The sequence below is a fragment of the Motacilla alba genome, chromosome 1 (genome assembly GCF_015832195.1).
Source record: "Motacilla alba alba isolate MOTALB_02 chromosome 1, Motacilla_alba_V1.0_pri, whole genome shotgun sequence".
NCBI lineage: Eukaryota > Metazoa > Chordata > Aves > Passeriformes > Motacillidae > Motacilla > Motacilla alba.
The window spans coordinates 46,145,138-46,172,611 of record NC_052016.1 but is presented as its reverse complement, the minus strand read 5'-3'; the positions used below and the strand labels follow the sequence as shown (position 1 = coordinate 46,172,611).

General features: G+C 41.1%; 1 protein-coding gene across 4 annotated transcripts in view; it reads left to right on the top strand.

The window, feature by feature from the left end:
* Window positions 1-6,165: 6,165 nt before the first annotated feature.
* The window catches only part of SMCO4 (single-pass membrane protein with coiled-coil domains 4), a 30,530-nt gene continuing 9,221 nt past the window's right edge, over window positions 6,166-27,474 (top strand). The window contains exons 1-3 of one of the 4 annotated variants that reach the window (XM_038142499.1): window positions 6,294-6,367; window positions 8,431-8,476; window positions 10,586-10,675. In XM_038142499.1, the coding sequence (XP_037998427.1) occupies window positions 10,645-10,675 (31 nt within the window). In that variant the 5' untranslated portion in view covers window positions 6,294-6,367; window positions 8,431-8,476; window positions 10,586-10,644. Of the gene's footprint in view, window positions 6,368-8,430; window positions 8,477-10,585; window positions 10,676-11,628; window positions 17,375-27,474 lie in introns of those variants that run through there. The other 3 variants (XM_038142489.1, XM_038142510.1, XM_038142520.1) reach the window with 3 other exon arrangements.

Genomic DNA, 27,474 nt, shown 5'->3' with positions numbered 1-27,474 from the left:
TGAAAATGTTTTAGAGTGACATCATTAGTGATATTACTGGAACCCATCTGCAGCCAGAATCTACTCCACTCCTCCACCCAACTGTAAGCATAAACCCCCAACACTTCCTTTCTGACAGAAACATACATTCATCTTATGACTGATCTCTCTTCTTTAGGCCCAAAGCTGGGTCGTGAACAAGAAATTCCAGCCAGTCAGTGTGAAATCTTCACCCTCTCCAGTCACCAGTCTACGCTATCCAGCATCTCACTTTTAATGGCTTTGGTAGAGGGAAAGATAAATAAAAGTACATCTGGCCAGTTTTGCCCAGGCAAGTGAGGGGGCAAGGTAGAGAAAACTTCCTAACCACTTCAGGAAATCATCTGAACTCCTGAGAGAAGACTTTTAATTACACGATCCACAAAGAACAGAAACTTCACGGGTTCATGGTTCCAGAAATCAAAAGGAACTATAATGTCTCCAGCCCATAATCTCAGTACAGGGGCTGTAAATTTCTTCCAGATGATTTAAGCATATTTTGTAAAAAAAGATATCAACTCTTTGAAAAAAGCAAAGTTATAGGGATCCACTGCTTCATTGTGAAGGCACCCTACTGTTTAATTATTCTTACAGATTGCAATTTATTTCAAGGTTAAATCTATCCCACTCTGCTTTTGCAATATCATCAAATGTGAAGGCCCATCACAAAGAATTATAGTGACATCTATGTCAAAAAGCACAGAACCCGTCTTTCCGCTAAACTTGCTAAGCACAAAGCTGGATAATCCTGCTATGTGATTTTCTAATGTTATCTGGAGATACCCACACTCCCTTTAATTATATTATTTTACTTCCAGAGTCACTGTAAGGTGATCATCAGGGAAGCAAGAGGAAGCAGAAGGCATTGTTATGTGCCAGAGAGAATGAAGGGCATGCTGTAAACAATATCTATGTGCCAAATGCTACTGAATCTTTCAACAGATCATTAAGCAGTCAACAGCTCTGGTCTGGAAATACACTGATTGTTTAGAGAAAAGTCCACAACCAAATTGGTCCTTTGGATATCTGGCTGCTATAATTTTAGAAAAATATAAAATAGCTCACAGCATTAGTGCATTTATACACACAAGGAAAGCAAATTATCTGCTGAAATTCATGGCACTACATATTGGCTTTAAAATCTAAAGCTTTTTACACATAAATTCCTCCAAAACTTTTTGTCCTCTAACATCAACAGCAACAGAAGAAGCTGATGGCTGGTGTGAGAATCTTAATTGAAGTGACAGCAAGACTTTGCCAGTTAAGTATATTTTTATGTCAAGAAGAAAAAATAGAAAATGTCAAACTATAGCTAAAAGTAGCTACAAGCATGTAAGCTAATAAAATTAGTTTGCACTTCATTCTTTAAAAGTCTCAGCTCTTCCTGTAAATAGTCAACTTCCTACAATTCCTAAAAGTTCAGTAAGAGTTGAAAGCACTTAGTAACTCGCAGGAAGTTGCTCAGCACTGCACCATGGTGTTTATAAAGCAGAGTTCGAAAGTCTGGTTGGTATGACAGGTTCTTCAGAGAGAGACATCTTCAAACAAAGAAGATTCTTTCTCAAGCGTAAGTCTTCAGGGATTCACTGTAAGTCACATAGCTGTTAACACATTTAGGTTGATTGAATGTGAGAGTGTTATATGTAGACATCAACTTTCAAAAGGGCTGTGATTTAGGGAGCTGCAGGTGTTGCTTTTGTAAATTTCATAGAGTTCAGTGCCAAAAGAGGACACAGCTTGAAAAATTATAAGCAGATCAACTAAAGCATTTTTTTCAATAGAATGTACTGAAGAAAGCCTTGTCAATGTCTGTGACTTATCTTTCCACTTCTGTAAAATGTGGTACAGATGTAACTGTCTAGTCTGACTTTTAGTCACAATATTTAGCTACCTGAAAGATAAAGTATAATGAGACACTATACATTTCTCCTTGTTCGGTCTTTCCCAGTTTTGGAATTGTGAGCCTTTGAAAGCAGATGACATACTCAATTATTATCAAGTAAATTTTTTATCTGTCATTTGATCACTTGTGACAGTGGATGAAATATAAAAAGACTAAACTTGCACTACAGAATTAGCCTGCAAAATATACTGGCGTGTATCCAACACACAAAATATAAATTATCCCTCAGAAGTTTCTGATGAATATTTTTATGGTTTTCAGGTAAGATCAGCCAAAGTTCTGGTGACATCACATTTCTATAATATCTTTCAGAATGTTACATGTTCATCATGTGCTGCTGAAAAAGGAATCTTAAAGTCCAAGAGTTCTGCTGCAACCTGGAGTACTAGGGAAAAAGGATAGTGTCTTAGTGTGTGTTAGTCTTAGCTTCAAATGTTTATAGATCATATTTGCTCCTTTTGAAAATCAATACAATTCCACTGACTTCAATGGAGCTATGCCAAGTTAATACCAACAGATGAATGCAGTCCTTTCTTTTGTATCAAAACTCACATCTTCTAAAGGTTATTTTAGGCTCTACACTGGGCAAATTGTTGTGACTGTGAAAATGTTGTTCAGGTTTCAGAAAAATGTTTTCTGCAGGATGGTGACAGTACAAACCAGCTTCTCTTACCTTGTCAATATGGCCCAGCTTTCTGTTTGAAGAGCTTTTCAGTAATTTGTAAAGTCAGAAGAAAGCACTGTGATAATTTACTTTGACCTTCTATATATATGGAGGTCATCATAATTTCTGGGCCCAAATCAGGAAAGCATCCTGCCTCAATTTAGACATTATTATTATTGACAATTTTACAGGATGAATATTACTTTCCCTTTTTCATTGCTTTTATGTTTTTAATCTCAGTGTGAAAATGTTGAGCTTTAACTTTAGTTAACAGTCTGTTCCTAGGATCTTGTTCCATACATAGTTACTTCCAGTCCTGGGCTGCTGTGCTCCTTAAAAGCACCTTGTTCTAATACAGATGAGGTCCAAAGATCTCCTCTCAAGAGGAGAAGGAGCATTATGGTCTCTGAAACAGTTCAGTGAGTGACATCTATCATGAAGCAATCACTGAAAACACAGACTAAAAGCCATGTGGATTTCTCATTTGTCCAAGACTACCAAACTACTTACAAATAAGTAATGGTCACTTGTGCTTTGAGGTAGCTGCTGAGTTAGAAAAGAAAGCATTCATTGTCCATCCCCTCAGGTACCACTGTTACCAGGACACAAATATTTCTTATCTTCGGTACTGAAAGGACTCAGTTTGTCTTTGACTTCACTGGCAACAGAGAAGTATCATAAGACGGAATTCATCTCACCCCACTTTAAATGTCTAAATCTGATCTACTTCTCATGTACTTTTCATGGTCAGAAAGAGATAAATAGGCACTTCCATGGCACCTCTGTCCCACACAAAGCTTGACAGATCATCTAGTCTGAGTGTTGGAGGTAACTGTGAGATTTGCCTGTTGAATCTTATCAGAGAAAGAAGTCTCTGATGATGAGATTTAGGGGGAGTCTCACAGGAGATTGATATGAACAGAAAATAAGGAAAACAAGAACCCAGAGTAAATATGAAGAAAGCGTGGAACCAAAAAGAAATAAAAAGAAAGGTAAAAGAGTTCTTGGAAGGAAGAAAAACCAAAGGGTGCAACTGCTCAGAGGTGGAAAGTATCTGTGCTGTGGTTCCACCACTTGTTGGAGAAAAAGTCCAGAGACTGTGCCAGAGACTGTGAAAATCACAAATCCAAAGAGTCATGGGAAGCAACATCTGTTTCTTTTTGCCACAAAATATTTTGCCACTTGGGAAGGATATCATCTGTAGGCTTTTGCCACTGTAAGTTCCCAGAGAAGGAAACGATATTTAAGGGAAAGGTCCTTGTAAGTGTATGAACCCATTCGATTATATTTTGTAATAGAAATTGTAATGAACACCACTGTTTCTGCACTTCAGTTGCACTTTATGTGTGATTATTTTTCTTGCTCTCTCCATAAATGCACATATGTAAAACCATATGTATTTATTAAAAGACTAAGCTGCTACTGTCACAGAAGTAGGATACAACAAAGGGACAAAATACTGAATTTGGCAATAGCATTTCCCATGCTTTACAGTATTGCATAAAACAAATCTATAAATTCTGAGCAGGTTCAGGGGGAAATTACTGCACACTGATAGCTCAACCTGAAAAGATTTTTTTTTTTCTACTTCAAGAATAAATAATAAAGATTATAATCCTGGCAGCAGATTTTTACACCTACATCCAAAGGACATGTAGGTTTATTGCCTACTATTACCTACGACCTAGAACAGTGCAATGTCTTAAAATGTGAACCAAATCTTTTACTGAGCTGTACTGCAGACTCCACTGCTGCAATCAATACTCCGAAGAGCCCTATTTTTCTTGGACAAGAAACATACATATATCCGATATATGAGGAAGCCAGGTGAATAAATCAATAGCCAAACAAAAATGCACTTAATCATATCTGTTTTGGACAGATGCAGGTTGGAAAACCTGTATGTCCCACACAATGTCTTCTGCCTAGAGCTTAGACAGGAATCTGTGTTTCCTAAATGGCAACATCCTGTTGCTGGGCACCGCTGCAGCTGGAGTGATCACAGTAGCAAGTAACTATGTGCCAGCCAGGATCTACTGCTCAAACTTTTAAGTTCCAGTATAGTTTGTTGTCGGAGTACTTTAGCATAAATATCTAACTTAATAACCACCAGATTATGTACTTTGTAAGTTTAAGCTTTCCTGGAATATGTAGCAAAGATTCACACATTCACTTTAACCTTAAATCGACTTGGCTGCATTTTCTTACTTAGAGTCAGCCCAAGGAGGAATTGAATATACACGCATAATTTATCTTTCCTTAATGGTTTTAAGCGGTGACCATTATTGGATATTTCTCATGGTACTGCAAGTGATCATTAAACATACATAATAGCCCTACTAAATGAGTAGATAACTCTAATGCCAAAATTTTCCCCGTTCAAAGGTACGTTAGTGCATGGAATTGCTGCTATGCTTAAAGGTGCCCCTTTACTTGACATTACTTAATAAAGCCCTTTGAGATAACCACAGTGCGAGAGATGTTTTAGAAAAGCACAATTTTATTTCTTCTCTGCTTTAGCCCTAAGCGGTTCAGCATTATTTGAGCATCAGCAACAGCATTTCTTTATGACTTCAAAGTCAGACCCTAACCTCAAATTCGCAGTGCACCTCGAGATTAAAACTGTGCCCAGCACTCTGAGAGATGGATGTTTTCAGCAGAAAGAAGAGCAACAGGAGGTAACAACATGACAGTCTAAGACCACTCAATTAGAAGGTTTATTAAGGTTACACTAAGGTGCCTGTCATGAACACTCTCACAGGAAACACTTTAAGAAAGGCATGAGAAAAGGAATGAAACCACTAAGCTTGGAAAGAGTTCTCAAGCTGTTATTAACATGGAAGAAGGGCAAGATTCCTCCCAACCAACCTTTTCAGCAGAAAGCTGTGTGTCAGGCGCACTGCAACCAATGCAAGCCCAAGAAACGTGTTTATTTTCAAAATGTGTAATCCTGACAAGAAGAAAAGACAAATAGATGTCTGAGGTCTTCTATTTTTCACCAGTTACAGCTACTGTCTGTTTAGGAACGCGGTGAGAGGTCCCTTCTCCGCAGTAAGAGAGCAGAGTGTCGCTGTGGCAGTCAGCCTAAGCCATGGGAGCTGGGTAGCAGCTGCAGGTGTTTCGGGGTGTCGCTGGTGCAGAGATGACAGCGGCTCAGGCTGCGTGTGACAGGGCTCCTCAGCACTCCCAGTCCCGCCGCTCTGCCCAGACAGCCCCTGTTCCCGGAGGACGCGGAGCCGGCCCTCCATGTTTATTTTCGGCCCGTTATCGCAGACTTTGATCAACTCAACAGGCGGCTCCGTCCTGCTCTCCTGATCCCACCTATTTCGGCGCTCTCCTTTGCAAACCTCTCCCCCCCGTCCTGCGCGCTCGCCCCACACGGCCAGCGGGCCGACACCTGAGGGGGCCGGGCGCGCCGCACGCAGCTCGCCGGCCCGCGGGGCACCCTCCGGGCGGCACCGGCACCGGCACCGGGCCGGGGCTCCCCGGGGCGGCGGGGCCGGGCGCGGCTGGGGCCGGCGGTCCCCGGGCGGGCGGCAGAGGGCGCCCCGCGTTCCGCAGAGCGGGGCCGGGAGGAGCCTCCGGCGCGGCCGGGGAGGGCCGGGGGGAGGGCCGGAGCTGCCACGTCCTCGGCGGCGAGCGGCGGGCGGGGAGCGCAGCCCGCGCCTCAGCCCCACGTGTGGCGGCGGAGCGGGGAAGTTGCCGGCGGCCGGCGCTGCGGACCCTGCTCCTCTCCCGCCGCTGCCCGGCCCTTCCCGTCCCTCGGGAGGACGCAACTCCAAGTAAGGGCGCGCGGCGGCCCCGCTCCCGCCCGCTGTCCCGGGAGAGGCCGGCGGGTGCGGGAGGCGCTGGGAAGGGGGCGGCGGGGAGCGCGGTGACGGGGCACGGGGCGAGCCCGCGGTGTCCCGGGGGAGCCGCGGGGCAGCGGGATCGGCTCCCGGGCGGGACAACTTCCTGCGGACTTGGGCTCCGAGCGCTCCGTCCCGCGGCCGGGGTGCCGCGGATAAGCCCGGAAAGTTTGGGAAGGCGGAGGGCGGGCGGGAAGCCGGGAGCCGGCCGGGGACGGCGGGAGGGAGCCGCCGCCGGGCCACGCTGCCGGGGCTGGGTGGCAGCCCCCGGGAAGCTCCGCTGAGAGGCTGGCGAGGAAAATAACTGCTCCGAAGACTCGCAGAAGACTTTTGGGGTCTTTGTGTTGTTGATTTTTCTTTTTTTTAATCTACTGAATTTCGATTCCCAGTCGCGAGTACAGTTGTGCCAGGAAACGACCGACACCTGTTGGGAAAAAAAATAAAAATCTCAGGAAAGCATTAAAGGTGACCCAAGAAAGAAAGAAAACAATCTGTTCTGAATGTAAAAACGTGGGGTTCGTCTGTTTTTGAAAGCACCGTGCTCTAATTCGTGCGTGTTTTGTCCCTGTGATGAGCTGTCATGAGTTCGGTGCATAGTTTTGTGGTTCTCCTTATTGGTGATTATCTTAATTTTTTTTTGCTGTGTTTCTAAACCGATAATAGTTCAACCCTTTCTCTTATTTTTCGACTGTTTTAAATGTTCTCTTGTCAGAGTGGTTTCTCTTCCGTGGTCTCTATCCTGCCTGAAATTTGTATGATATTTTTATCTGTCTGTGGGGTGGTGCCACCCTGGGTCGAACCTCTGGGGGCTTCCGTGTTCCTCTCAATTTTGAAAATTTGATTGTCAGTTATTTTTAGCTTCGTTCAGAATTTCCTCCTTGAAATGAGCTCGAAGTCTTACAGGAATTCCCCTATGCCCTGTTGAAAAAAAGTGAAATGAGTTTCTGTTGGTACATTTTTAATAACTTTTTGCTCTCCCTCTCTCTCTTAATTGCCTTTTAGTAGCCTATTTATAACATACAGACCTCCTAAGATGAAACTAAGAAGAAAACCATTCTCAACCTTTGTTGATTTCACTGATTTTTGTCAGATAAATGAACTGCTCCGCAATTTTAGCTGCTGGTTTCCCTAATGCTTTGTGGGAAACGTGGAAGGGACATCTACCTACAGGAATTTTAGGAGAAGCTATCAAATACTGCCCAGTATTTTGGGAGAACTACCTGTTTCTTTAGTGCATTTTCTAGCCTGGACTTGCATAGGTCTCCATTCTTCTCCTCGGGAGGGTTGTGGCAGAGCTGTTGGCCACAAATGCCGGGTGGCACAGAAGAGCATGGACAGCACTGACAGACTTACAGAGATAAAGACATGATGTGCAGAGCTGGGCAGCTTCAGATGCTGCCAGGGTGGGCACTGCAAAGCTCTCCTAGGGAGTCCTGAGCACACATTACCCCTTTTTGGGATATGACTGGTGTTCACAGTCTGATGGGACTGGTTTGTGTTCAAACCAGTGAACATCAAATGTTCAGTAGTGACTGCATACCCACACCTGCTGTCTGTGGAACACCATCTGAGGTTTGTAGCTACCCCAGAGCCTGGGGTGGAAATGGGCCTGTGTTAGGTGACAGCTCTCAGTAACGCTCCCTAGCTCATTGCTGCTTGTTTGGAGAGGAGTGTGGGTGCAGTAGCAGCGAGAGAGTGGACTGTGTGCTCACTTGGTGCTACTAGATCTGTATGCTAGCAAAATAATTTCAATATTTAAAAAAATCTAATAATGATATTCTATGCATTAAATAAACACATAAATGCTTTTGCATATATATATGTATATGTATATGTGTACATATAAAAGATACATGTTCTGGTTAGGTGATACGACCTATCTTATTGGATGGTAGATACATTTGATGATGGCAGTGTGTATTGTAATGCAGTTTCCTTGTTCGTTTTCACAAATTTTCCTTCTCCATCATCTTTCCCCCTTTCCTGTTACTTTGAAGACCAGCAAGGCTTGTCCCAGTGGTAGTGTTCCACCAAGAAGCAGGGGTGAGGAGAAGCTGAATGAACTGCATGAAGTCACAGGAGATGGGTGCTGGTTCAGCAGGAAATCCTGCTGTCATGGGAGCTGTGCTCAGAGAGATACATTGATCTTTTGCAGTGCTATTGGGGTTTGAGGGAACTAACCACAAATTCTCTCTGCTGAACTGGGCTGGGCTTTGCTTTTACTGCTGCAGATGTGCTTCAGCTGCTCCCAGAGCCATCTGAGCCCTTTAAAAATGGATCTGGCATCTCATTCAGGTCCAGGTGCTTCAGAATAAAATGATCTGTGTTTCCATACTAACCTCTGCATCGTGAACTGCAAGAAGCATCCCTGGGTGGATTGATGTCCAAGATACGCAGTAGTAATTTGTGCTGCATGCCAATATAGATTTCTCTAGTTTTTGATGAATTATGAAAATGCTTGGAGAAATTATCCCGCAAAGAGATCTTGCCTGTGTCTTCTCTGGAGATCCGCAAGGCTGATGGCTTTACAGGGCCACCAGAGCAGTGGCAGGGCTGTAAGTCCACAAGTTCTGTAACCAGGTGAGACTGTTCTTTAGAGGGTGAAAGATCCTGAGGTGTCCATGATGCCATTTTGGGTTGCTGCTTTTTTTTTTTTGTTTTGTTTTGTTTTTGTTTTGTTTGTTTGTTTTGTTTTTTTGTTGGTTTTTAATTTTTTTTTAAATTATAGTAGTAACAGCTTCCCAGTAAGTCCTTCATACAGCTGAGGAGTTACCTTCCTTTCTGCTCATTATGGGAAAGAGTTATGTCGGCAGATGTGGCCTGTGTGAGGATTTGCTGAGCTCTTAATCCTGTTTGTGGCTGATAGGCCATGCAAATATGGAAGGGCATCTCTTTCAGTATATAAAGGTTTTAACTGCTCACCACCTTAGGGAAATGTGCTGTTAAAATGCTGTAATTGTTTTATCAGTAGCTACAGGCCATGAAGTTGTAGATGTAAAATCCTACATCAGTGCAGACCGCTTCCCCCAGCCCTTTTTTTTTTTTCCCCTTCTGGTTGCTTGTTTGGGTTTTTTGAGAGAGATATTTTTACTTGTTAAGACAAACCATAAAATAATTACTGTAGGTAACAGAGGAACCAGGCTTTGTTTAATGAATGGGGAAGCAGCCAGAGATGAGATATTTGTGAGCCCTTTGAGCGCATATGTACCTTGAGGGGATGAGAATGTGTGATAATATTCTCTCTATTGTCTTTTGCCCTGTCACTAGTTTAGTTTCGGTCTTCTTTATCCTTCTTTGTTTGTTGTATTGTACACCCATTTTAGATGGAAAGAAGTTAGTCACTTCTTACTTTCTTAATATTGTGAGCTTTTGGGTGTCTGTGTACCTATTACTTTCTGACCACTGTTGTCATTAGAAATCTTGTAGAATTTCTCAAAAGGTAGGGCATACCCCAATCAAATTACTTTGCATTAAAGTTCTGAAAGTACAAGCATAATTTTAAGTATATGAGCATCTTGTTAGAGGGGTTATCTTTCGAGTCCAGCAGTATGCTGGTCAAAAGTTAATGTAAGTGAGAGTGTGCAGTGCAGTGAACTTTCCACCGCAGTTTCTGGTGAGTGTAGAAAACACCATTTTTTTGCAATTCATGTGTGCTGTTTAAGTAGCTACTTCATTGATAGGGGCTGCATTCTTGCGGCCAGAGGAGTTACATTGTGTAATTTTGTGGTGAGATTCTTTGGGGATAAAAAGCTGCTAAGTACCTGCCTGCCTTCCTGTTTGCTCATATGCTGTATTTAAGGCGTGTGCAACCTTACTTCCACCTTAACCGAGGTTCAGTGGGAGATGTTGATAAAACCAGAAATTGGGGCTGGATTTGTAGGTGGCAGATGGAGGGTAAGAGATTTGTGACACTGACTTTGGCAGCATGCACAGCACTTGACTGTTAGGTTTCTCTTGAGTGCAGGTTGCTAACAGAGCCATGCTTGTATTTTCCCTTGTCTGTAAGAGCTGCTTTTGTGACTATAATGCAGTCTCTAACGTACAAAAATGAGACAGAATAATATGTAAATTCAGTGAAAGTGTCAGTCTTGAGTGTTTGGATTTTTTTTTTCCTTTAAATAGATAGTAACAATAATGCTGGGCTTTTCCCAGTCCTCTGCAGGTGCCTGTGGACCTGAAGGTAAAGGGACATAGCAGAGGAGTCTGACTGCATGCAGAGTGGCTGGGTTCTGATATGCTCAGGTGGGTATCGACTTTCTGTGTTACGGCAGAGGGTCAGAAGAGACAGGTTTACAAGGTTTTGTGAAACAGCCTGATGCGTGGAAGCAGGAATGCTGAAACTCATTATTGGACTTACCAAAGCCGGTGAACCAGGCTAGAATGTGAACTCGTGACTGGTGCCCTAAGCCTTAGTGCCAGCTAACCTCTTTTCTGATCCCTTTCATGATTTTTATTTTATCTTGTTTGGATTGCACATGTTTTCCATTAGACTTTTTCTTGTGGTCCTCTTAGTTGCACTGGTATTTTTCTTTCCTATTTACCCCAGCAGTTCTTTGACAATTTCTCTGATTTTTTTTAATTGCATTGTTAGATTTTTCTCCTGTGCACGACCTATGTTGTTTACATTTATTCTTCCTTTATTCATATTCTTACATTTTTGTCCTTTTAACTCTTATCCTTAGAGGAACCAGCTTTACTCTTAAGAGACCAGCCCTTTCTTATTGATTGCCAGCTGCTTTTATTGAAACTAATTTACATTCTCTGCTCTTATTGTGCTAGACAGAGGACTAGTGATTTTGAGTAAAGCTCTTTCCCGAAAGGCTTTGCTGAGAAATTGTCTCTGTATTTCAGAAAAAGAGTGGAAAATAAAGAGCAACATCAGTGCAAAAGCTGCTTCTGCCTAAACCAATGTGTTTGTGCCTTTGTCACATGAAGAGTAGAAACGTGGCCTGCCCTGCTGCAGGCACAAATGACTTTTTCAGGCTGAAATGTGCTGGTGTGGTGAGGAGGAGTGCAGAATGATGTGGCCTTATATTTACTTACATGGGCACCCCTTAGACTCTGGCAGTGAGAAACCCAATCCGTTTTGATTGTGACTGTGTTCTGTCTTGACACTGCTGTGATTTTTTTTTGGTTTTTTTTTTTTTTTTTTTTTTTTTTTTAATAAACTGAACTAAAGCAATTTGTGAAGAATAAAGATGCACTATAGTAAAGAGTTGAAGAGCTATGTTTGCATGATAGTAAACTTGGGGGAAAAAATGTTAAATGAGAGGAGATGGCTTGGTAGGCTTTAATGCTCCAAGTACCATCTGCCTTCAGATAGGTTCTTTTGTGAATGGTCTCTAATAAGGCTTCTCAAACCTTATTAGTTGCTAAGCATAAAACCCTTGTGTTCAGGTCATGTTGATTTTGGGATTTGTGTCATGCTAGAGGTATGGATAATCAGGGTTTGGATGTACAAGACCTCAGGGTGTATATCCCATTTCTTTCTCAGACTACTTTTAGTTTATAAATTGGTCTCACTGCTTTTTCACCCTCTGTCACTTTGGTTTGACACCTTGGCTTTGCTTGTATATTTGGAAAGGGGACCATGGCACAGTGCTTAGTGTCAGGTCTGGAGGGGGAGATATGTTACATAAATTTGTTACCAAAATTCACTGTAGTGCTCTGCCTCTCAAATGTTTGTTCTTAGCATGGCTACTCACTGGTAATTACAAATCAGTAGCATCATTGCATCAGGATAGATCTTTTACTTGACTTTGGCATCCAGCTAGAAGCATAGCAAAAGGAAGGAAGCTGCAGGATGGATTTTTTAGTTATAAAAGTGCACCCTCAAACTCAGATGAGGTACATGGCTGTCATGATATAAATAAGAGATCCCAGAGCCTTTTATTAGTCTTACTGGTGCCAGTATCAAATATGGCTCTGAGCCTGCAGTCATGCCACAGAAAGGCTCAGGAAGTTCATCTGCGGTTAGTTGTCTTTGCAAATTTAGGTCTGCTTAGAAACCTGTGGACTTACTGTGCTGGGTCTGGCCATCAACTCAACCTTCACAGCCTACTTTGAATGGAAAAACATATGGTTTAACTCTAGCATAATTTAGGACAAAAACTGCAGGATAAGTGTGTCCAAAGTGGCTTGAGAGGTTTAGGTGTTAATGCTGCACAGCATCAGAAAAACCTGAGTTTTCTGAATTCATAACTGTTACACGAGAGGCTTGTATTTATACTGTTACAACCTGTGAAGTACATTTGCAGGCTTGGAGTCTTAGAGTTACTTGTGGTGAGGTACTTCAGCATAGAGGAAAAGGCTGCATGCCAACTTTTTGCTTTAATCTTAGGATTTGATACCATTACTCAAAAGTCTTGATGCTGGTTGTTGCTGCTGAATTATTATTTCAGTCTGCAGAGCAAACGGTTTCCCTGCATTGTTTAGGTCTTTCCCACAGTTGTAAGAGAAATACTTAAGAGTACAGGAAATGGTGTCTGTAAAAGTAAGATTTGATCTGAAGTCTGATTGCCTGAACAATTGCTAAGTCTTTTACACTTTTAAAAGTTGAAGATTACTTAGTTCTTTCTGTTGATTATTCACTTAGCATGTTAAACTCATTGTACAGTAATGTCCATCAAACTTTTGCTTTTCTTTTAAATTGCATTATAGATTGAGGAAGAGAAACAGAAATATTTGTATACAATTATTTTTTCCCCCATGTCTTCCAGCTATAGCACTGTCTTCCTGAGTTGGGAGAAAGTGAAACCTTACTGTTCTGTGTCCAAACAAAACAAAATGCAGAAGCCAATAGTAGAAGTAGGAGTGAGAATCCATTTGACTTTTTAAAGTCTGCCCTTTGTTGATAACAGGATGGGTTATTACTATTTAATATGATGTTGTATTTTTTTTTTAAAAAAGAAAGTTATTAAGGGTGGAGCAGGGCAAGTTTTCAAACACCCCAAAAGAGCTGTAGGAATAAATCTTTGGAGCAAATTCAGTAACAAGTAGAAATATTTGAGTTGGTTTGTGCATCTTAGCACTGATCTTCTCCTGAACTAATCACACTCCTCCTAACACACGCACCATGTAGCTATACATTGCCTTGCAGCCTCATCTACACTTTTCTGCACACCCTTCCAAGTAATTAGACAGGAGCAGGATCTTCTGTGTAAGCCTTTGAGCTTTGTTATTTCTGTGCTGTGCTCAGTGTAAAATGCAGTGCTGAGACTGGCCTTCTTTGGCTTAGGCACAGCATCTGGAGCTGCTTTGCATCTGATCCCCTCTGAACAGGAGTGAGGAGGATTGGGTCTGCCTGTGGTGTAGCACCCTGTCATACCCCATATCTGTTTCTGGTAAATCAAAGCTGTTGACAGCTGGCTTAGCTGTTTTTTTCATGTTCTCTTTGGAACAAAATGATCTTTAAGGTGCCTTCCAAACCAAACAATGTTATGATTCTCTGTATATGTTCCTGAAATGCCCGAATGCCAGTAGGAGGTTAGTCCCAACTATCCTTTGTGACTGACAAAATTTCTATATGGTTTGGGGAGGGATGTGATTTCTTTGAGGTGGGCTTTTTAAATTTTTTGTTCTGTGGGTTTTTTTGGTTTTTTAAGTTGGTTGTTTTGAGGTGTTTTGGAAAGAAAGTAATTGCTGCTTAACTTTCAACTTCTGAATATGTTTTGGCAAAAATTGTTTTGTTTTTTTTTTTTTTTTCCCAATGCCTCACAGAACAGTGAAAAAAGAACCCCTGACCCCTAAAGCTTTTCTGCTTAATGCACTTCCTTGACCTTTTCAAGTACTTTGTGCTTTTGCAAGGATATAAACCTGGATATTTTATATATTCTGTGTTGCTGAACTAACTGGAAAATTCGGGGCTTTGAGAGATAGGAACTTTGATGATAAATGCATTTTTCCCTTGTAAAACTTCATCTGTATTCTCTATGCTGGGCACTCCTGAAGGAGAAATGAAGTGTGAAGAGAGGTCTTGTGACAGTTTTGCCCTTAGCAACCCTTAGAAGCACAGGAGAGGAAGAATTAAAGGAAAGAGCTGCAGTGTGCAAAGTCTGAAGAATTAACATCAGTCCTTTTTTCATACAGTGGAAAGAAAAGAGTTGACTGGAAGAAGAAATCTTTCCTGTGGTACTGGTAGAGAAGTACAGACAATATCTGAGACCTAGATAAGGCCTCACAAGCAGCAGAAGTGTATCACACTGCAGAAGCTTTCTGGGCTGTGATCAGTGCTCTGAAATACTGTTTAAGGAATGGTCAACAGAATATATGTTCAGTCAGTCATTTGCAAACTTCAGATGTTTGATAATCCCCATGTAGTGCAATTCAAAAGTATTCTTAAGCTTAACCTTATTTCAATTAGAAAAAGGCATAGTGGTAGAGTATACCTCATTGCATGTTTGCTGAACAGCATATACTACCTAGACAAATGACTGAAAACTTTGCCATGTGGCATTTATTTGCTCCTTTACTTTATGCCAAATTTCATTTTTTTTCTGGTTTTTTTTCTTGTGAAATGAGTGGGTACAAACAGTTTGCTGAATATTTCCACCCATGTTTTTGTTCATTGTGTGAAAATAATATGACGCTGTTACCAAAACAAAAAAAACCCCTCAGGTTATATATATTGTAATATCCTTGTCATTTTTTTCCCTGTATGAATGACAGTGGATGCAAAGGTGTGTTTAGCTTGAGGAGAGATACAGTTGCTTTCCAAAATAAATGCTCTTTATGAAAGTTTATTACAAATTGTCTACAGGAGAGTGAACATGCAAGGATCAGGATATATAATGTTTTCTTTGAAACATACCTTTGGTAAATATATTTTTAACAGTTGCTAATCTGTTTCCTGCCAAGGAAACCAAGGAAGTCAAAGAGACAAGAAGATTATAGACATATTTGTTATTCAATGCTGTGTTGTTTCTCCGACTTCCATCTCCTGCGCAGTTAGAAACTCTGCAGGAAAGGGATATGTGACTTGTATTGAAAACTTTGAGATTTCCTGTTTCTCTGGGCATGTAGGTTTCTAGCAGAGCAGGTTAACCTTTACTGCTGAGCCATATCTCTCCATATTTTCCTTTGCCCTGGAAAATTTTTGGTCTCCACTATTCCTGACTACCCTGGACAGTTGGCATCTCTTCCTTCCAGTCTAACAATGCCATCAGTGCAGTGGCACCAGCTACGTGCAAGTTCCTTTGAATTCTGCTGTCAGTTACATTTCTTGTGAATAAAGTGTTTCAGAATTCCAGGGAGCCCTGAGTATAAACGTATCAATTATGTGTCAACACAACAGCATCTGTCGTTGAAATTAGGTATCATTTATTTGGCATGAGCATGGCAAAGATTTGGCTGACAGCCAGAGTGAAATAATCCAGCAAAAGCTGCTGCAACAGGAGTTGTCTCAGAAGCAATTCACTGAAATTCAGGTGCTCTAACATCATCTTTTAATAAATTCTTAAGACATGAGGGACCTTAAGCAAAAAGCCTTTCATGTTCCACGTTCTTGCCTCCTGTTATTTCTTTTTCATGTCCAATATTTTTTTTTTTTGGTTATTCTTCGCTTGGAAAAGATACATACAAGTTCCGGGATGTATATATCATGTGATTTAATATCCTTTTTTTGGCTTTCCACTTATTACTTCAATGTTGTTTACATAAAAGTTCCAAATGAATGCAAGCAGTGATGCCTGCTTTGGGAAAACTGCTTAATTATGAAAGAGGCAAGGCTCTTAAAACAGGAGAGTAAGAAATTGCCCTTTGTAAAAGATGTGTGTTCTGGATGTTTTGCATATTTTTTCTTTTCTGAATAACTTTGTCTCTTCCTTGCTTTTTTTCCTAGATCTTTTTCTTAGATTTAAGTAAGTTTTGTGTTCCCAAAGATGTGAATAAGTCAAAACGGTAATTTCAGAAAGTTAGAAAATCCCAAGTCCGTAACACACTCCATTTGTCATGGACATAACTGCCGTGGTTGAGTAAGCACTTAAGCCTGCCTGTGGGAAATGGGGAACTCAGATCACTTTGTTTTTATGGATGATCTTTATCATACTTGAAGGAGGTGAAGAGGAAACTCTTCGATTTAATGGTATAGCTTGTAGTAGTCACCTGGTTGATTTTGATACCTGTTTAAAAACAGAAACAGGATGAGATGGAAAGGAGAAAATACAGCAGAAAGGCTCAGTATTGTGTAGCACATCCAGATGTTTACCTTGTGCCTTTTTACTGACTTTGGGCTCCAAACAGTCCCTTCATCAAATTAAAGTTTTTCACTTGGGTGCTAAAAAAACGTAATTTCTAGGAAAGCATTGAGCACAATACAGGGATAAAAGTAGTTGGGAGAAAATACACATTGCGTTTTCAGTGCTGGAGGAAAAGCTTGTAGAATAAAGATGAACTGGGATTTTTTAAAGTTTTTTAGGGTTTGGTTTTTTTCCTGCGTTCCTCCCCTCCTCCTTGAGGTTTGAATTCCTATGAAGTTGAGTTTGTCTCAGAGGGGAGAGAACAACGAAAGGGAGGGAGATCTGTCGTATTTTCTGCATTTTAAACGGGCTGGTTTCTCTTTGGTAGAAAAGAAATAGTAAATAGTGGATTAGCTCCTAACTTTGTACTCTCAAAAGAAATCACAATTCTAGAGTTAAGTAATGAAACCTCTTTAGGAAAATCAATGTTACCTGTATCCAAGCTCAATTTATTCAGGAGGTCAGCTTTGTTGCTGCCCTGGCATAGCTTGAATTTAATGATTAACAACCTCTTAATGACTGTTCATGTAACTTCCATCTGGTATTTTATATAAGCGTAAGCCAAGATGATAACAGAACGCTGTAGTAAAGCAGTGTGTGCTATTCAGGGAAAAATCTGGTTCCAAATCCTGTATGCAGCATGCATCAGCCCCAGTGAAACTGAGAGAAGCCCATTAAGAAATCCGATTAGCTGTCTGCTCTCTAGGTGAGTTAAAGTCTCCGTCCGGCGTGGTAATCAGTGATGTCTAACTGCTGGCTTATCTGGTAATAGTGCTGTCACCTTTTATAGGTGCCTCTCTTGCAGTTCCACCTGGCTTATGTATTCATTTCAACCACGTAGAACACTGAGCAGCCAAGTGAGACCCTGTTATAAATTTTAAAATCCTCTTCAGAGCCGAGGCCAGCACTGTCGTGTTCTGTTGTGTTGCCCTTTGTTCCTGCAGGTTTCCTTGTGAGATCCCCGGGTGCCGTGTAAGCAGTAGCACACAAGAGCGAGGAGAGTGTGCTTTGTGTGAAAGCAGCATGGAAAAGTGCAGCATTAGGTTCAAGTTTCAAAGTAATGTCAAGTACTAGTTAGTGTGCTTGCTCCAGCAGTAGTTTTCTACAGGTGAAAAGAAAAAGAAACATACCATTTCGGGAAGAAATAATGGAAAATATTTCAAAAGTAGCTTTAGTTTATGTAGGAGCCTGTAAAGTCTAAATTGTTTTCCTGTTAAAATGCAGAATGTGAAAGAGAGCAATTCTAATGTCTGCAGTTTTTGATGTATTTATCTCTAGAAAATACAGGTCTGGTATCTTCCGTATCTTCCGTCTTCTGATACCTTCCGTATCCATAGGTGTTTGTGTCCATGGAGAGACCTGGCTGAAACCTGTGGAACACTGAAATAGCAATCAGGATGAGTTTCCAAATGGGAACTGAACTTTTCATCAGCTCTTGCCACATAAATATAATCCTGAATATTTTAAAGGTGTCATCTGTTGGTAGTTCCTTCCCATCAATATTTGTTCATCTTCTATTCCTTTCACTCAGAGGACGTGAATTTAGACTGCAGCTGTCTTGATAGTTGGGGGTTTCTTAATTGTTGTATGCTCTCTGCTTGTGGGTTCCACCAAGTTACGTGATCTTAGCCATGCTTTGTACCTTATTTTGTATTTCATATTGTACTTGCTGTTGTGAAATATATTAATACTGTATCATTTCCGTTCAGAATTTTGAACTATTTTTAGCATCCTCTGCTGATTGAAACTTCAATGTGCCCTCAAGGAAAGTGAGGTGATACCTATGGTACAGCACGGTAGATAAGAGGTTATGCTTCTCTCTTCCCCTTCTCAGAAATCTGCTTTGTAGTTGTAGTTCTAGTTTCAAATCTGAGTTGATTTGTGAAATGAAATCTCACTTCTCTGTGGGAAAGAGAGGTAAGCAATGGCTGATGGCCTGTATCATAGGAGGAGTAAGCAGATCTGATACGTCCAGCCCTTTGTAGGAAAAAGATGGTTCTCAGAGTCCATCTGAGACTGGAGGTGCTGTATACTGTCCTCATCTTGAAGTGCACAGAACATGTTCCTTGATTCTCTTGGCTTTTGGAGACCCATGCTCAGGAGTATGGGTACAGTGCACTTGGTATTATTTAGAATATTTAGGTTTTGGTCTGATTAGTAAGAGGCTCTCTTAAACCACTGCTGGGTTTTCTGCTCAGATATTTAGTTTATTCCCCACTCTGTGTTGAACCTCCATTCCTTTTCTTAGTCTTGTCTATTCTTCCCCATTCAAATTAGTTGCAGTTTTGGAGGAAATGAACAGTTTCCTTTTCTTTACACTTACACCAGAAATTCAAAGGACAAAATTCCCCTTCTTCACTCTCAGGAGTGAAGTGCTATTTTATAGTACCCTCAGATTAAATATTGGGGTCGCTAATCTACTCCTTGCACCACAGTTCTTGTATAGGGGAACAGCTTATTTGGAGCAGTATTTGCAGAACCATTTCAGTACATCTCACTCACTATTTCCAAGTCGGTACTGCAACCTTACATAAGCCAGTCTCCATCCACTTAACTCCAGGACAAATGTGGTGATTAATATTTATATGAAAGCTTTCATGTTTCCACAGTGAAATTGTCTCACTTTGAAAAGAAAAGGTGTCTTTTTCCCTGTTGACTTGGTGTGGAAAAAAGCTTGCAAAGGCTTCCAGCAGCACTGCATCCGAGACAGGCATCAGCAGAAGAACTGAGGTCATCTTTAATTCGGTATTTCATTTTGTGAAATTGCCTACTCCAAGAGAAATAAAACATTTACATGTATATTAACCAGGGTTTGCCAGCTCTTGGAATAAAGCCAGTTCTCTCAGGGCCAAACAAACGCTCTGAGTGAATGAGTAATAATCTGCAATTGTCACTCCTAATTTATGGATGAGTAGATAGAGCAATGTTTGCCATTTTAAGTTGTCCTATTTGCTTGAAAGACTAGAAATCATGATTAGCTGTTGGCTTGGAGTATCAATAGCATGTCTGTTTATAGCTGATTTACTCAGTATAGCTGTTGCAAAAGTTCAAGACCTCCGCACATGATAAGAAGTAATTGTGAAAGAAGATGAGAACACATGAAGGTTACAGATGTTTTGGGACAGTAATTTGGAATCCACAGCCAGAAGCTGAAGGATAAATGGCATCTCTTCTTTATAAATGACATGCAAGGTCTCCCTGTGCCTGTTTATTTTCTGAGGAAATTGGTATTGTCATGTTAAGAGAAAATTTAAAAATCCATGGATTCCCAAGATAATGTCTGTATTGGCTTTTGTTGAAAAGTAAGAGGAGAGCATACTACTGATTGTCTTACAATCATGTTTCCTGTCTCTGAGCCTTTCCATTTGCCTAATTTTCCAAAAACACAGTTAAAAGCAGTTTTGGAAACTTTGTTGTATATATTCCTGAGCATGCTTTTGTCATGAAGTTAACAACAATCTCGCCATGGATTGGGGTGAATAAAACCAGCAGTCAGACTCTACTTTGTTGATAAAGAGGTGTGTTTTTAATGGGAATACTTAAATTCCTACCTTATAAAGCCCATATTATATACTGCAGGGAGTCAAATAGCTCAGCCCCTCTGGAGTAGGAGTTTATGGCAATGAGAATAAATTGTCTGCAGAGTATCCTGTGAAGTCTTCCATGAGGTCTCCCAACTGGTTGTGGAGGAGGCTGCTCCATCACACCTAAATACGTAGGCAGGGGATGGATGAGAAGTAGGAACCTCAGCTGTCAGCCACTAAAAGCAAAGACACACAGTGCAGAAGTGAGACCCATCACTGATGTCAGTCTTCTTTGATGGATGGGCTCTTCCATCCACTTCTTTCAGTCTTTATTTTAATTCCCTGCAGCTTTTCTTCTGTGCGCTAGTTTGTCTTTGTTTTCATTTTGTTTCTTTTTTCTTTTTTCTGCACACTAAGGGGGCTCTCCTGTGCTTTCTGTCTTCATTATCTTGCTCACCTACTTGCACTGCATCATAACTTTTTTCTTCCTCTCCCCCCACTGCATTAAACTTCCTATCTGTCATCTTGTCAAAGGCAATAACAGCAAGAGCAGTTGGTGTTGATGTTGTAGATACCAGGATGTCCACAGCCCAGAGTGCAGCCATTAATATTCTGTCTGTAAGCTGTGGAAGACAGGCTCTGAGGAGGTGCCTAAGGACATGATTCCTCAGCCCCTCTTGAAAGGTCAGACACAGGACTTAACTCCTGTACTATGTAGCCTTAGCTGTCACTTGGTGTTTGCAAGCACTTGGATAAGATTAAAAACTAATATATCCCTCTTTTGAGAGAAGGTCAAATAATACGTGATTCAAACCCTACACGGACTGGATCATGGCAGGAACCTTTAAACACCCATTCCCTGCACGTGCACAGCTCCCAAAACCATCCATGAGCTCCAGTGCTGACTTGACTTCCACTGTTGGGGTTCCAGGAGTAACTTGGTTTGATTGTTGAGTGCCTGCTGTTAAATTGACAAGAGGGATCTACTGACTACTTCAGTAAAATGATAAATAAATAAATAAATAAATAAATATAATACACATATCAAATGTGGCTGGTTTAAACAAGGAAGCAAAATGAGTTGTATTTTTAAGAGCTGTTCAGCAGTATCTTAATAAAAATAGGGGGGTACCACAATAGGATTAGGGTACCACAATATGAATTAAAAAACCCCAAACAAAAACACTGAAGGGAAAAAAAAACAAAATGCCAAACCAAACAAAAAAGTAACTAAAGTAACTCCCCAAAGAGCGAAAAACCCCACAACCAGTCCACCCAGCAGCTTGGAGCAGTATTTCTTGAAATTGCTTTAAAATATGAAACTATTAAGATTAATCCAAATCAGTCTATGCAGAGTAAGATAGATATGTGCTAAGATCTCAGCAGCAGCAGGTGCTTGCAGTATTATAAATAGAAAGCAATACAAATTGAGGCGCTTATTAAATTTGCCTTTATGATGCTTTGAAGAATTGCCCTAGAACAGAAAAGAAAAATTACCATGGGCTCTGGATTAGAAGGATGACTTAAATAGCTGTGCTGCCAAAGGAAATAGAACATAAACTGGAATAAGTGATAGACTTGTTCAGAAAAGGTTATCTAACGGTGATTAGTTGTCTCTAACATGGAGAGGTTGGCCTAGAGCTTTGGAGGGATGTGATTGAACACAGGAGGGCTTAATTTTTTTCATCAGTTTTAATACAGCATTGAATTTTAATATATTTTTCAGGAGATTGCACTGTAATCCCTTCTAGCACTTCTGTTTCGCAGGTTTTTCCTTGTTTCCCTCTTCCTCTTCCCCCAGCTGACAAGACCTAATTCTACAGGAAATACTCATGTTTGTGAAATGGAGTTGTTCAGAATTTTTGCGGCCTTTTTGGATAAGGCCATGGTGAGGACCCCGTATCTTACTCAGAACTTTCTAATATTAGTGAAATACTGTAGGCCCTCTGCAGAGAAGTGGCTGAGCACAGCAGCTAAAGAATCGTCAAGTAAACCAGATCAGAGCAACAGGCTCAACTGGCAGACTAATAAAAATAGATCAAAATCTGCAATGTTTTTTTTCTTTAACAAGATACTCAAATTGATTTAATTTGGCAGGGAGCATACCAGGAAATCTTAGCATGGGAAAATAAGTGTGTTGAGGAGGAGAGAATTGCTCTGTGTAAGATCTGCTATCCTACTTTTTAGTAACAAAGCACAGGCATCCTTGATGGTGGAAAGAAGGTCTGCAGTGGTACAGTTGCTCCTGCGCCCTTCCTGTTGGGTCACGGTCTTGGAAGATGCCTGGCAAAGAAACAGCAAGGACATCTGGGTTGGAAATGGTGATAACGTGTATATGCAGAACGAATCATTATCACTGAGTGAAGGGGGAAAGGGAACATCTGTAGACAATTGGACTTCTGGCATCCATACCCACATCTCCCTGGCCCTGCATGCATGGGCTTACATGGAGGGCTGGTGTGCCATACCAAGCATTCAGTGTATTTTAGCTACCATTAGGAAATCATTGTAACCATGTCCTTAGGAGTTGTAGGAAAAGGACAACTAAGGCAGCGCACAAGTGTGACTACTTTTGGAACAATGCAGCAGGGAGTGAAGCTTAGTCTTGCACTAAGCTTACTGGGGTTAATGCAGTATCCAGTATCCTGTGTCACTCACTGGTGACTGAGAGCGCTGTGAATGTAGCAGATTGCTTTAAAAACAAAAAAGGAAAAGGAGGCTGTACAGGACTAAATGAGAAGGGTGAATGTGACTAGTGTTGCATAGGGGGACATAATGTTTTGGTCTTGGTAAGTGCTTTAAAAGGAGGTCACTTGTACTGTAGTGTGTTGAACTGTGGTACTGATCAATAGTTGCTTGCTGAGTGTTGTAGAGGAACTTTTGAGACATCCTTCTCTGACTACCTGGGCATGTTCATAATGGAGTCTCTTACACACATGGCTCCGCAGCATTTGCTTTTGCTTCCAGGTTTTTGAGCTGGGGGGAAGTCTTGGCAGTAGAACTGTAAGTAAGAATATATAAATAAATAGGTGGTGCAAGAATCAGTGTTGCAGAGCTGATCAGGCAAAACAGGTTTGTGTTTATAGGGTGGCTTTGCTGAGCAATTCCCTTTGGTTAGAATGTGCAAAACCTTCTTTCTGTTTGTAATTTTATTAAGTCTTAATTAAACTTTCTGTATTTAAATTAGTTTACATTAATGTCACACTGTCTTATTATGTGTATATTGACAGACCCTAACAGGAATTTGATCAGCCTAATCCAGCTGTATGTAATTATGTGCCTTCCCCTTAAATAATTGCAAAGAGTCTATCAATCATGGCAGGAAAGCCTACTGCTTTATTATAATGTGGGATTGTTTAGTGAAATGTAATAAGACCTCAGGTTTAAGCTGGGGAGTAAACAGAATGAGATTTTACTGAGACCAGTAGTAGGAAGAAAAACTTCCCCACCCATCCTGTGTTGCAAATCTCAGTTCTTATCTTCCCTCCCCCCACCCCCCTTCAAAAAAAAGGTGTCCTGATTGCATTGTTTTCACACTGATGTTGAGAACATTTCTGTAACTGAAAGGAATTTGGGAATGGGTGTGGATTTCTGGCTGCTGGAGGAAGAGCTCTAGCCTAAAACTGTACTGCTTGTCCAGTGTAAGGTGGAGGCTTTTATTTAATTTATTGGTAACTTGATTATCCAGATGAAATGAGTGTGTAGAAAGCAGTAGAGGTGGGAATGAAATCTGCCAAACGGCAGCACTGCATAAGCTCTAAAATAAAGCTTGGAAAGCAAGTAAGGAGGGGAGTAACAGGTACCCACTTCATAGATTGTATTTGGGTTGATTTCTGTGTGATTTAGTTACTTTCCAGTGTCATGCAGTCTTTCCCTGTCACATGTAGAAGCAGGGAGAGACAGGCATGTTGCCAGCAGTCTTTCCTCAGCCTCCTACTGGAAAACTATCAATGCCAAGAAAAGCTTGAAAAACCAGAACTTCAGACAAGCCCCAAAGGGGATGAGTTTGAGATCTGAATCCCTCATTCAGTGTGTTTTGACATTGCATCAGGCTTGCTTTAAATCTGTGAATACCTTTAAGATACTGAATAAAATGGTAAGTGCTTTTGTCAGTGCAGCACTGTCCATTTTCCCCTGTGGGATATCTGGGGGATTTCAGGAGCCCAGGTGCATGCACATCCATCTTGCATATTCCTGTGCCAGATAGTTCTGTATGTTTGAGCTAGAAGAGTGAGATTTCTCTTTGTGCCTTCTGAAGAAACAAACTGTTTCACAAATAGTTCTGATCCAGCATACGCAGATTATCTTGTGGAAGTACACATTTCTGGATGTTCTAGATTTGTGCTATCTTGGACTGTTCTTCCAGCTTTAATCTTCTGTCAGTCACTGCTGCATCCTTCCCTTCTCCAGTGCATACACAGGTGTGTACACACACATACACCTGCCGCCCACTCTTGCCTCTGTGGTTTCTGTGGTTTTAGATTTAACATTCCATCCTTGCTTGCTGTGGGCAAGGAGTTTTCTGCCTGCTAATCTTTAGCCTGCACTGAATTTTCAGTGCCAGAGTTTTAAAGACAGAATAATTGTAATAAAAAGCAGCAACAGTCCCTCAACTCTCCTGTTTGCATTACGCTTTCGACTTGGTGGCATTGTGCCTGGCACATGCCTCGGGGGTCTGTCTCAAAGGCGTTTATAGTGATGCTGTCTCACAGAGTGACTGTGTTGGGAACCCCCTAGTTTGAACAGGGGAAGCAACAACCAAACCTCATGTAGGAAAAGTGTGTTTCCTATCCAGGTCGTCATCATTTCAGAAGATGAGCGCTGCTACCCTCTGGTGACAGTTCACCTTGAGGTGTGAGTAGTGACACTCGAGATCTGGGTGGGCTGACACAGCCGGACTGGAAAACAGAAACATTGTTTTCACACCGGATTCCTGTTGCTGCCCCTTCTGGCAGATGCCAAAGGTCGGTCTGGGAAAGCAGCACTTAAATTTTGAGGAGCTCTGACACCAGTGGCTAAGTTATTATTTATTTAGTGTAGCTGCTTACAAACTGACTGAATTTGTGTAAATACACTGGGAAGATAAATGTTTTGTATCCAAAGGAGCCTTGTCAGGAACAGCTGAGAAAATTACCTTTTATGGAAACAGCTGAGCAAACACATAATACCAAGTCATATGGTAGACGTTGTGGTGTACTGCATTTATGTGCAAGATCATCTGTAGCTGTGGAGATGCAGAATGCCAAGCTCTTCTTTTACAGCCTCCCCATGGAATTTAATTCATGCAGTGGCAGAAATCACATGTTTATTTTTCTTGTGTTTTCAGTAAACATTAGTTGTATTTCTTCGTTGGACTGCCTGTTGGAAAAGTTACTTTGATGTTGGTTCTCTACCAGGAAAAATACAGGTTATTTATCCACCTGTTCATGGAGCAAAAGAACTTGCCTATTTATTTATTTAATTTTAATTGCATTCTGCTCGGTTTCTTTGCTGCATTCAGGGTAGATAGGATGGCACTGCAGGTCACCTGGCCTCTGTTTAACAATGCCTCCCCAAATGCAGAGATCTGCAGCTCTTTGTTTCTAATGGAGATTGCTTGCCCTACCCAAGTCCTTAGAATTGTGAGAATCATACAGAAATAGCTTTCTGCTTTGGTGGCCTTGCTCTCTCTGACTTTCTGGCAGCATTCAGTGATGGCTTTCATTTTCCAAATGCTGTGAATAGTTTGGAGACTCTCAAAGCTGCATTTACAGTAAATGTGGTTTTGAAGTAATGATGGGTCAATTCAGCTTTAGAAAAAAAGCCACCACCTCTCACAAAAAAATAATGTTAAACTGACTTCAAACAGAATCTTAATAGTCCCATATTGCTCTGTGTATAATTAAAAGCTTTCACCCTTGAAAACAGGGTTCTTTTTATTTGCTAATTGTAATTCCTTGCTACAGTCAAATAGACTGAGGTAAATTTTTATGATATTAAGAATTGGCCTCATGCTGTAACATGAAAATCCATTTTTCACAGAGCAAAAATTTTTCTCTTAATGCTTTTCTTCATTTTTAGCAGACTCTGAAATCATGACAGTGTCACTGAAAGACAGGATCCCAAATTTAGCATTGCAAGTGTTATCTTCAGGTATGCATCAATTCTGCAGTGCAGCTTCAGTTTAGAAAGAATGTGTGACCCAGAGCATTTTGATCATGGAGAAGGAAGGTTATTTTTTGGCTGTTGCTGCAGTCATTGCTTGTTTTATTAGGAGATGGCTTGTACAAATTAAAAATTGGGTTTTTCAAAATGCAATTGATAATAAGTTCCCCTCTTTAGTGGTTGCACAGAGCTGTGTTCCAGTACCATAAGAAGCTCTCCTGTAGCTGGAATATTCACTTTGTCATGGAACCACTTTTGTGTTGCTCAAGAGTGGGTTGTCTGGGGAGGTTTGGGAGAGGGATGGAGGATGTGACTAGGATTGAAGGATTTTGCTAATCCTTTGGGCAGGCCCAGCCTTTAAGGTTCAGAACTCTTAGTCAAATTGACAGATCTTTTCTCTGTCACTCACAAAAGTGATTACATAGCACTATAGCAACTATAATTTTACTTTCAGTCTTAAAAACGAAGCGTGATAATTGTGCTTGAATGTGATGGAAATACTGCTGGACATTTACCGCTGCAGTTGCCAAAAAACTGTTAAAATCAAGCTTTTTTGCCTTTTTTCCTCCCCAAAAATCTTCCTTCATAGAGCCAAGCTTGCAAGGCACTGGGTCTGACACAAACATGGGCAGTTTTAGCTTCTGTCTCTGTGTGGGAGATGAATTGCAAACTGGTCCAAGTGCTGCTGCAAGTTCTACCTAGGTAGTAGCCACATTAAGTGATGAACATGTTCTCCAGAGAAGATGTGAGGGTTGTTATTTTTTCCTTATCTGCCAGAACTAAAATGTGACGTGAAATAAAGTTGGACCTTGGTGGATGGAAAGGCTGTGTACAGAACTGTACTCTCTAGAGACCTCATCTAGAGCTCCATGCACTAGCATTCCTGCTTGTACATGTGTTCCAGACTCCAACTGAAATACTTTTCAAAATTCCCACTTAGCTGCATGTCTAATCTGTCCAAATCACCTTAGAAACTGGTGATCATGCTGATGCTGTTCTGCAATGGCCAGACCTTAGAGTTTCAGGATGGAAAATTCCCCATCCAAAATGTGGTATGTCACCTCAAGGTAAAATCAGTTATGAAGTAATCATTAAAAAAAAGAAATCTGTGTTCCATGGAGAAGAAGCCTGGAAGAAG